Here is a 12,077-nt window from a genome sequence, read left to right as displayed (position 1 = left end):
GCACGCACGCACGCACGCACGCACGCACGCACGCACGCACGCACGCACGCACGCACGCACGCACGCACGCACGCACGCACGCACGCACGCACGCACGCACGCACGCACGCACGCACGCACACTATCAAAATGATTTCGTTATAGTTTTTCAACGGTAAACTTAACAAATCTACAAACGAACACCTGGAAAAGAATCTAAAAAAACAGCTACATTAATATCAAAATTTCATCTGTTCTTTTCTTTTATTGAGGTAAATGGTTATGGTTTGTACATACTTAATTTAATATGTGATGACTTTTAGCTTCAAGCCAGAGAACATGACTCATTATTAGTCAGTACGCTTGGATGAAGTTAGAAAAACATTAAATTATTGCATTAGTTTTACTGCAAATGCACTTCTAAATACACACTAACACGAGGGGGAAAAAAAGAAAAAGGATTTTCTCAGAGGGTAACTAACACACCCAGATAAAGGGGTCAGGATCCAAATTACTCCTGCAAACACACAGTTGGACTTAGTTCCCACACTGTGTCTCTCGTCTTGGAAAAACGAAGGAATCTGAAACACATGAATGAGATGCCAGAAACAACAGAGAAATGAACATTTAATTTATAAAAACACTGAAGTGCATTGCACTTATGAAATGTACATAAGATTTAATGTACAGCACAAAGAATCTATGAAGCTGTCCAAATTCAATCCTTGACATTTGTCATAATGAAGTGGAATATCGCCACCTGTCACTGAGTCAGACAAATGTCTGCTCAATAAATCACACCCGTTTTGTGTTTGTACGCTGGTGTGAGGTCAACAGTCAAATGAAGCAGACAGGTTGAGGTATAACCCTGACTCGACTGAACTGTGCATGTAAATAAAGTGAGGAGTAAAGTGTGGAGAGAAAGCAGGAGGAGTCCTGGATGCGGGTTGTGCTCGTCCATCAGCCAGAGTCTAGTCTAACCTCCACAATAATCCCTCAACAAGAACTTCCTCTGGAGGCTGAATTATGAATATGAACAGCTGAATCAGGCACGTCCACACCGAGCAGATTATAGTCTTTAACTGATTCATGGCTAATTTCCATCTTCTTTCCCCGGATGAAAAATGTTAAAATACATCTTAAGTCTTCACATTTAGTTATCAAATTTAACATGTTTTGACAGACTAGCTTCATCATGGTGACCTTGATCTATTAGAAATTTTCACTCTGATATTTTTTCAGAAGAATTGTTTGAATGATCATGTGACAGTGTAGGATAAATGCTCACACTATTACACATCACTATTACAAATTCTTCATGCACTACTAATTCATGTTCTTAAACACAAGCTCCAACAGAAACGCCAACGTAAAAAAGACTTTTCTCTAACGACACTATCAAGAGTTTTTCCATGTTCTTGAACTTTTTGTAATCTAACAAAACTCATTTAAGGAATGTTATTTAAAAAAAGTTGAACTTCTTTCTGCATCTCCAGCAGCTGTCAGGATCAACGCGATGATCGAACCGGAGAGCAGTGTTTGTTTTGTCTTGTTTTGCCGTTGTAGACGTTCAGGTTGATGTGCCTGCAGCTTAAATCCCCCTCAGGCTCACTTTCAGTTATAACAGATAAAATCCAGATTTTGTTTGCTGAACAGCATGAATAAACAACCTAACTTGAGGGCAGAGTAAACAATGGATCAGAAAACTGAACTTTAACAAGAGAAGACGTACATTTGAAGGGCTCAATAGTTTGATCGTGAATCATGAGCTGTAAACACATTAGTGTAAAGCTGAGGCTCACTTGCATCACACATAAATGTTTACACACATCTGTTGAAGAAAGCGTCCAGCAATGTTTAAAAAAAAACACAAAACATGTCTCACCCTCTCTCAATCACACACTCTCATACCAAATACCACCCTGTCATGCCTGCTTCCAACAACAAAACCAAACGAACCGCAGACTAATAGGCCTGGGGTGGTATCTGCAGCCCGACACTGCAGGGAACCACACAGGTGCACACCGGCAAACACACACCTGGATCACACACACACTCATGCAAGTGGACATTCAAAAAAAGAGAGACACGCAGAACTGTACTGCAGAAACCTTCTGCTGGCGTGAATTATAATTTATTCTAATGGGGAGTATTCCTTGTAGGCACTTAAAAAAATCCTTTCCAAATCCAGGGGGCTTTTTATGCCTCTCTCTCTCTGCAAACCACACTAACCACAGGGATTTCCATCAGCCAGACTGTATCCTGTACAGAGCTGCCAGATATTTCAACCATCCACACCACACCACACGCTAGGGCCCTGAAAAACAGAAGGGTGGAGATGGGGCTTGTGTTTGCGTGAAAAATTAACTGTGCATAATTACAGGGGGCGTCTGTACTTATGCAGATAATCACTCTTTTTTCCATTGGGGATGCATTGATCAATCAGTCCCGATCATCCCTCATCTTTTTTACCATGATTTTATTTTATATAAATATATAAATATAAATATATATATACACACGTGTATATTGATAACATTTTTATAATGGCTGTTAGCCGCCAAAGTGTGAAGGTATGCTGAGCTTGAAACAGAAACAGGAGGCTTAACAGAGTCCAGGTTTAAGGAAACATTTTATCAGTGTATTCATCTTTTTTTTTTTTTTTAAGAATTACACAACAGCATGCTTGAAGGAAGTGGGGGGCCTCAATCGATCCTTTTAATACATGCTACGGTTGTGACTGCAGAAATAGCGTGATAAGTGAAGGGAAGTAACAGAAAAGCAATAAGAGGGAGTGTGACCTGAGCTGAGGTTCACGTTTCACTGCAAAAACACACGACTTGAGTGTTTTTCTGAGAAAGGTGACAGATATTCCTTGGTATGTCAACATAGGAAGTGTACACTGGTTCGATGAGTCAGGATTACACATTAAACACTCTTCTTTCACACAAAGACACACAAAGGTATACACAAGAGATTGCAGCACTTCCCGCAGACTTCCAGGGAGGCACCCTGTTTTAGTTTAAACTGAAATAACAGCCTGTCTCTTCATTTAGAAGATCCTTTCCTCTTGCTGTGTTTATGAATGGGGGACAGAATTAAAGGACTCAAGGTGCAGTGAAGTACTCCACTACTCTTTGTAAATATGGTCGTCTGTGGTTCCATGATGTCATGCTGGTGCATCATGAACAGATGGACAGGCTAAAGAGAAGAGGAGGAGGGTGGGAGGGAGCATGTCGTGAGCGGACACATTTTTGGCCGCGTTGGCCCTGCAGAGCCAGTCTTGCGAGTGCATGCCTCATCTTTTGTCCCCATCTTCTTTTTCCAACTCCTCTTGCTGTTGAAAGGTAGAGCTGTACAGTATTTTCTGACAACTTTTTGTGACCTGTTTTTTGTATTTAGATTCTCATGTTTCTTTGTCTACGTGTTCCCCATCACTCATTCCTCCACAGCCTGTCTTTCGCTACCCATCTGCCTCCTTTCAAGATGATCTCATGTCCAGTGAGCTCTCAAGGAGACTCAAGAGAAACACAGGGATAGATTACCTTACATCGGCAAATTAGTAGCTCTGGCCAGTGTGAGTGTGTGCGACTGTCTGGGGGGACAGGCCAGCTGGGATATGCATATCATACCAGAAGCATGAGGACAGGCTGATGACCTGCCCTGTTGACAGGCCCCAGGCCTCAGACAAGACAAGATTGGCCATAAACACCAGGGGGAACTCGACTTCAAAGCATGAGCGTGTATTTGCCTGGGGTGGGTAAATCGGGGCATGGGCAGTGTTTGCTGGTGGAGATGGGTGAACCACGGGGACAGCATGGGCAGTAATGACAGTCTGCTGGTTCTGGGGTTGGATGCAACTAAGGAAGGTGGAACCGTGCTAAATTCAGGAGAAAGGAGAGTCAAACCAGAGCTACTGAGTAATATGACCACGGATGCTGGACAATGTAAGGACAGGAAAATGTTCCAAGGAGTCTGAAAGACTCCAAAAGAGTGTAAACCCCCCCAAGGCAGGACGGGGCAGGCAGGCAGGCGAGAGGAGGCCAGCAGCAGCAAGCAAATGAGGGCTAATAAGCTCAGTCAGTAATGAAGGCCATTAACTCCACATCAGAAGGATGCAGCCACAAGGAAGTGAGGAAGGGACAACCATCATTCTGGAAACTGTGTGGCCGCCGTGAGACCCCAAAACCGTGCAGCTTCCAGGGACTAACCACATCTACTGACCTCATCAAGGTAGTCTAGTTAAGACGACCAGGGGAACCAAGAAACCTAATCTGAGCCGTCAGGAATGTTTGGCTCAGGTGTAAAATGGTTTTTGGTCCGTACCTTTGGATCCCACAGTGCATAGAGAGAAAAGAAAATTTCACTCATTCCATAGGAGGATGAGAGAACTAGTTGCACAGTGAGTTGCGAGCATGACAGTGTTTTCTGGTGTACTTGGCAGGGTTACAGTACTATGGGATGTGGGATAGATAAAAGTATGAGAAAGAACCTGGAGGGGAAGGTCAGGAACAACACTCAACTATGGTGCTGAATGTATCCTGGACAAATGGGAGAGCAAAGATTTGCTGGCTGGGTAAAAAGGATGGTTCACACAAACATCATTACTGAGCTGAAGTTCCCCCTGTGTTGATTTCTGTGGCCGGTGCTGCTTGTAGGCCGTTGGAGCTAATGTTCAACATGAATGGCTGAGGTGGCATCAGAACTCTACACACGACAGGTCCTGATTTTGTAATTAAAGAAGCGTATGAAAAAGAGATTGTAAAAATGAGCGAGAAAAACCAAGTAAATGTAAGGTTCAAAATATCACTGCCAAACAGAAAGAGGAAAGTCTCAAAGGAAGAGTGTTACGGCCTGAAGAATAATGGATTGTGATGAACAGATTAGTTTTAAACTGTCCAGAGCGCCAAGGGACTTGAAAACAGCGTAACCAGTCATGACTCCGCCTGGAAACTAAAGCTACAACAACACATTAACAGGGTCACGAAACCAATAAAAAGACACGCAACCCTTCCTCTTATCAGTGTAATTGTTTTTATAACCCCAAAACCTGTTTAGGAGTGTTGACTGCAACTTACAGAGGCGGACATATTGGCAGGCTTGTTATCGTCAGGCTTAACGTTTGCTGAGTCCTTTTGGCAACATTGCCCCGTTTCTTATTTATCTAGTTTAACAAATCATGTTCATCTTGAGAACACATATTTCTTATAGCACTATCACAAGATGGAATAACACATCGCAGAGCCATCTTGGAATCACATTCTTCAACTCTGATGCATTTTGGCTCATCCGGACAATCTTTTATCCAAAATATCCTTGAAAACGCAGAGGTCATCGTGACTCACTGCTAAAATAAGACGTGGTATTCGCTGAGCTGATACGCCAGACTGCCACTCATGAACTGTGTGAGTGAGAGTGAGGTAAGAGCGCAGCTTAACCATGGTCGATGATTAATACAACTTGACTTACTGACTTACTGCGAGCAATTATGGCAATGTCTTTTCTCAAGCCGTACTTTCTCACACTCGTTGAGGAGCACATGGGGGTCCTGGAACATGTGCTCACCAAACATACACACATATGCCACAGATCACCAGCCCACCCTCCACTCAACCTCAAAACCACAAAGGGTTAAATATAATCAATCTTCTTTAACAATGCTGTCAGGGGACTGTCTGAGAAGGCTGACAGAAATACACAGATAGCTGCTGCGCACTGATGATGGCGCATGTGTGTGTGCGTACCTCCACTGCATGCTCCACTTGATGCAAATTCATTTCTGCTCATAAGCCACTCAACACGTGCGGTGGAAGTGCAACCAGGATCACACATATGTGGAGGCCAGAATACACTGCAGTTCAAGTTTATACAGGTACTTTTATAGAAACCATAAAAAAGCCAAATGCAAAGAAAGTCTGATGTTTACGTCATTTATATTTCTGTTCATCACGACTATTTTCACTTTTAGACCAAACCTATTGTGTGCGTGCACGTGTCTGTGTGGCTACCTGAGCAGACTTGTGGGACCTCCAGCTGTACTGGTGGCTGTGGAGACTGGCCAGCAGCACATTTTCATCCGTGTCGACCTGGCCGAAGCGCATCGTCTCGTGTGTGTCATTGCAGATTATGTAGTGGCTGTAGAGCAGCTCCTCCGCCTCTGGGCGTCCGTTCTGAAAAGAGAAAAAAAAACGGTACGGTATGTGTGTATCAGTGTGTACGTGTTTATCATATGTGCGTGGTCGGCCCGTAATGATGAATCAGACAAAAATAGGTATATTGAGATTTGGGTCGGGTTCGGTTGGGCCAGTTAGAATAATTATCACACTTTGAAAATTCATATTTAAACAAAACTTTATAGCATATACAAATGTAAATGCTATATAAGGCACAGATACTACAGCATCCTTGGCTGATCGATACAAAGGTGCAGACGTGCGTGACACGAGGCAGGTGATGGAGACTGTCAGAGTGAAGTTGAAGACGCAAGATTGAGAACAGAGATACACATATAGAAAAACTAAAGTCTGAGAAAAAATTGCGGAGACTGTAAATCAAGATCATATTTGTTGGTCTGTGAGTCATCAATGTTTGAACGTTTAGGTCAAGACGGACCATAATTATTGCTAGTGCAGGGAAGCAAGTTAACTTTTTTCTTTTCCCCTAAAAACCTAATGTCAGTAACAGCAACAGTATGTTTCAGATATGTCCAAGAATCGGTCACACAAAGCCATTTTTAAGTCTGCACAACAGGCTGTAGCTGATGATAATGCTGGCGCAAGACGATATGTGTTGCTTACACACGTCTACAGACTGTGCGGGATGGCCAACCTTTTCTGTTCATTTCTGTTCAATAAAGACCTTTATTTATTTCATTTTGGAAAGAAAAAAACTGCGGTGCACGTTAGTGAAGGTATTATTTTGTGTTTATCCAAATTTGCGCTTCCAGTTGCGGCCAGTTCGGCTGAAAACGCCGGGCGACGGATGGCCGTTTCTAAACCCACCCGCGCATCAGCGGTGTGTATCCAGGTGTCCATCCATATGAGACAACATGGATTCTCAGTCTCGGTGCAGGATTTGGTGCTGCAGCTGGGAGATGAGGTGAATGTTTTGCCTGTGGGAGCAACCCAACTTCAGCATGAAGAGGTCAAAGGCCATGAATCACAGTTTCTCAGGCTCCACCAACTGAAAACTTCAGAACACTGTTTTTTTTTTCTATAAACTGTCGAATTTATCATCATCCATTTATTAGCAGCTAGATATTATTTATATATACACACAATGTAGATAACTGATGGCTGTCATATTATAAAAATCTATTGATATTCTTGTTGGTAATGGCATAATGAAGAGCAGAATAAACTGCCCTCTGGGCCTCCGGGGGCGTTGGTACGATGGGAAAGCCTCACTGAAAGCCATGCGAGTCACCCGGTGATGCTGCCCACTCATACGTCACCTTGCATGCAAGGGAGGAAAGCTCACTGGCTTGCTATTGAAAACACTGGTTTAACAAGGAGAGAGCAGAGTGTGTCAAATCTCCTGCATCCAAAAATTCAAGTGCAGTTTCAAAACAGCACATAGTGTGCGTGCGAGCTGGCCAGCGAGCACATGGACGCAGGCGTAACTTTTATTTGACCTCATTCCAAGGCCTCTTTGGACCCAATGGGATGTCTCGTGCACACTCGTGCCTGACACACACAAACGTAGTTCAGACAGCCTCTCGGTAATTACTCATCTATGCCAACAAAGAGGGACCCCAGCCTGCTGTATACTTTTTAAATGGCAGGGGGCGGTGATGGTTGATGGTTAAAAGAGACTGGCAGTAAAATATGAGTGTCTGACTGCCAAGCACGTTCGGGGTCCCGGGGTTGTTGATGCGATTGAAAACGGATGGGAAAGCTTACACCATTAAAAGAACATGTGATGATAGATGTGTGTGTATGAGAGAGTAAAATATAGATGGGACAGCTGCGGCAGTGGGTTAAAATCCATTTCCAGTTTTATAGTGGAACACTATCTGTGCTCCCTTTCCAATGTGACGCTGCGATTTACAAACTTCCTGCTGCCATCTTAAGATGCCATTGCTAAGCCCAGTCTTTGATGGTATCATCTTTCCACTCGGATTCACAGGGCAACGTGATACACACGACACAAAAGCTTCCTCCTGTCATCATAATCTCTCTCTGTGTATCTAGGGATTTTAAGTGGACAAATATTAATACAAAGGTATTCCAACAGTTAACTCATATATCTTGTTAAAGAGCACAAGATGACAGCTTCTTCTTCCGACACCATCCTACTAGGCATCAAAGTACAGTATCCATTTCGCTAATCCCCTCAGATACAATTACTCACATTTTCACAGACTCTAACCCAGGTCTGCGGGGCACACACACAAGTGGCAAGGTAAAGTAAAAAAGTCTGGAAAACAGATTGTAAATAATGACACCCTCTCCAGAGAAAAACACATGAAACGAGACACTGCCGAGGTTATAGTGAAACCTGCAAAACAGACATAATGAAACACTATTCACATCTACAAATACCAATATATTCTTGTAGACATGACCCGAGCCCACACATCTGCTCCGACCAGGAACTTGATCTCTCTATCACTTTCTTTCCGGTTGCAAAAGCAAGCGGAAAACGTTTCAAACATGGGAAGAAAGGAGAAGAAAAAAATGATTAGGAGGAAAAAGTCCTGTTGTCTCAGTTGCACGTGTAATAGTCTGTGACTGTTCTGTGAGAAAGCAGAGTGTGTAAATACTACTGGTCTTTTGTGTGGCTTTCCACCAAAGCCACTTCCCTGGGGTTAGGGGCTGCAAAGAGCCGGGGCTGAGAGTGACGCTGGGGACCCGGAGTTGAAAACGGAGGCGTGGAGTCTGAGGTTAGAGTGGTGGGGGGTTGAGGTTGAGGCCATATGGGGCTGATGAGTGCCAGGAGAAGAAGCACATTAAAGAAGAATGTTACTTGTACTAATTTTTTAATTCATCCTTAGAACCAAGACACTTCAAACACCTTGACTGAGTAGCGTCTTTAACCCTTTTACACGAGCCCAGAGAAGACTGGTGGTCCTGCACCTTCTTGCTCGTTGATGGGCAGTATTTCAGAACAGAGAGAAGTCAATGCCAGTATTAAATATAAGCTGCAGCAGAATTAGAGATGTGTACTTGTGAAGGTTGGAAAAAGTCTTCCTGATGCCCCTTTAGAAGCAGGAGCGTTCGGCTGCAGGAGATGGGGATTAACATGGATGGAGTGCTGGGATAACCCACTCAGAGAAGGGAACCTTCTCTCCAATACTCGTCCAATATACCCTAAAATATTGCCTCCCTTTGCTCAAAAATGTGTGATATACTGAATGCACTTCTATATTTCTTTTTGTAAACTTGTTCTCCCTGAAGAAATGACACTGCTGACTTTTGTCTTTGTAAAATGCACAAAAGATGATCCATTTTCAACCTGTTAAATTGTTGACTGCTTTTGTTAAACCGTTTACTGCTTGGGTTGCTATTATAATGATGATAGCTGCTCATTTGCCTCACTTGCCTTTGAAATCAAGTGCTACAAGGTCTTATTTGATCTTATTGGATCAGAGGCACATCTAGAAAGATTTAGGGGCTGAAAACAATCATCGGGGCCTCTCCTTCCAATGGTTTCTCTACAAACTGCTTTTGCAATCAGTCGGTCAGCGCGGCCACCAATCAGAGCAAAGAACAAAGTGGCGTATTGAGAGAAATAACATGTTGGCAAAACAGGAAAGGAAAGATTAAGCAGTCTTCTGTTCAATTTTCGAACAAAAGTCTGAATCTTTAACTGTCGGTGTCAAAGCTGATTCAAATGGCTGCTATTCTTCAGCAACAGCCATCTACACTGTCCCTCACTCCAACTATGTTAACGCTCTGTCCTCACCGTGTTACGGCCGCCCAGACACTCGCCACCAGGATCGGCTGATTTGATTGGCTCCCCAAGGCTTGTGGGCATAGTTAATGAGCTGCAACAACTGCTACAGCAAGTTTATATTTGCTTTGCAGGTATTTCTAAGCTAGTGTCTCTGGAGAGAAACAGGTAAAACACACCTCAGCTAGATCATGAGGCATGACTGAGGACGTTATCATTTTTGTGTATATACAGTATGATGTGCATATATTTCTGAAACAATGCGGTTTAGTATGACTTACAAATTATTAAAGGTAGGACACCATTCAAGAAAACCAAAAACCAAACTTTTGAAACGTAATAGATGTGTGCCTCAAACCCAAAACTCAAATAACATTTGCTAAATGATGCAACGATAATGCCAAGGGTCAAACATGACGGATCTTCAAACACAGCTGGTTAAGAGTCACTGTCAGTATTAAACTGCGAGCCAGAACAATCTTTTAATATGGTCAGTGTTTTTTTCCCACTGATAAAAGACCACAACTGTTCCCTGAAAAACACAAGCTATTATTTCTGTCACCTGGCACTGAGTTTGTGCATGAATATAAAATCCTCATGAGGGTATCGTGTCTCCAGAGCCCAGTATGAGAGAGCACAGCTGAGTCGAGCAGAGCCATGATAGCACAGACAAAGCCAGAGACCATCGATTGTGTGAGTGTGGGTGGGGGACAGGGGCCAGATGAAGTCTTGGCAGGTGTCCCCACACAACTTTTACCATGTCTTCATGGGCATCACTTCATACACAAATGTCCTGGCTACCAGAGGCAGCGCTGAGCGCTGAGAGCAGAGAGCTCAGAGCCGAGCGCTGAGAGCAGAGAGCTGAAAGATGATGACGACGGCTGCAGCACGACTGTCCTCAGGGTTTACACCAAACATAGAGGCAGTTCCGTTCTGAAACTTTTATTACCTCTGGCAAACTATCAAAACCTTTCTCATGAAATCCACTTTGTTAGTTTGTTTAGCTGATACTTCAGCTGGGACAAAAGGCAGCCTCTCTGCATATTTTCTGAATGTACATGTATTTTCTAAGGCTTTCCTTTTGTGGATTTACAAGCCTCCGGAGCCTCGTGAACTTGCTGTATACAGGTGTTACAGATTAAACATCAGGGGAAAATCCCTTGTCTCCACAAATGTCTAAATGTTTAAGTGAGGGAAGTCTCCTCCAAGTCTTTAGCTTAGTCTTTGGTCACTTCAAATACACTTCTTCATGTGGGGAGAAGTTACTCGTGATGGCCTTCGTATGTTTTCACATAACAAAAATCATCAATGACTACGTTTACATGCAGTCAAAATTCGGGTTATTGCTAATTGCAGTTACTGAGACATTCGGAATATTCCATTTACATGGTAATTAATCATTCGGGATATCTGGATCAAACCAGCGACGCGTGGAGAACGTCATGACGCAATTCCCGTCATTTCCACTTCTTCTTCCTGTATCCAAATTCAAAACAAATGCTGCTTCGTGCAACTTTTCGCTCACCTTCTTGTAAATCTCTCTATCCCCGTACTTTCTACCGTCTACAAATGCCAAAATATTCATATCCTTCATTACATTTATGAAATGATTAGTCTCCTCCTCACTCCAAAAGTGTGGTGTGGTCTTGCGTTTCTCCGTGTTTATAAGAACTTCCTGGACTCAAAAGAACAGGATTCCTTGTGAACAGAGCATGCGCAGAAAACAAATTCATGTTCCGTTTGATCGGGATATTCTGTTTGGCGTTTACATGACCCAATATTCGGGTTTTAAAAGGAGTAAACCAGGGGTAATATTCGGGTTTTTAAAAACCCGAATATGAGCAAATATGAGCAATATGAGCAAATTCAGGCTATTCAAAGGGGTTATTGGTTTTTACATGGCCGTGCAAATTCGGGTTATTGCCAATATTCGGGTTTTAAAAGGGTTATTGATGCATGTAAACGCAGTCACAGATGCTTGGTTGGAGTCCAGGGGTTTTTAAGGTTACCTGCTGCCAGCTGAGCAGGGCAGTGTCCAGCGTGTGGATGGTATACTGGCTGACGTTGAGAAACACTGGATCCACAAACACATTGACATCCAACGAAGTGCTCTTGGGGCAGGAGGTGACAGCAGCCTGGCCCTGAAACGCACATTAAATGATGTTAAATGTGTCTTTTTCTTAATGTTTTTTCTGATAAATTCT

At 43.2% G+C, this 12,077-nt stretch overlaps 1 protein-coding gene across 3 annotated transcripts in view; it reads right to left on the bottom strand.

The window, feature by feature from the left end:
* LOC133425111 (intermembrane lipid transfer protein VPS13B-like) overlaps positions 1-12,077 on the bottom strand; it is a 362,452-nt gene that overhangs the window by 55,278 nt on the left and 295,097 nt on the right. For all 3 annotated transcript variants that reach the window (XM_061715807.1, XM_061715794.1, XM_061715800.1), the window contains 2 exons: positions 11,883-12,014; positions 5,988-6,149 (listed from right to left, as the gene is read on the bottom strand). In XM_061715807.1, the coding sequence (XP_061571791.1) occupies positions 5,988-6,149; positions 11,883-12,014 (294 nt within the window). The remainder of the gene's footprint in view (positions 1-5,987; positions 6,150-11,882; positions 12,015-12,077) is intronic.

The sequence above is a fragment of the Cololabis saira genome, chromosome 3 (assembly GCF_033807715.1).
Source record: "Cololabis saira isolate AMF1-May2022 chromosome 3, fColSai1.1, whole genome shotgun sequence".
NCBI classification, from domain to species: domain Eukaryota; kingdom Metazoa; phylum Chordata; class Actinopteri; order Beloniformes; family Belonidae; genus Cololabis; species Cololabis saira.
This window is presented reverse-complemented; position numbering and strand designations above follow the sequence as displayed.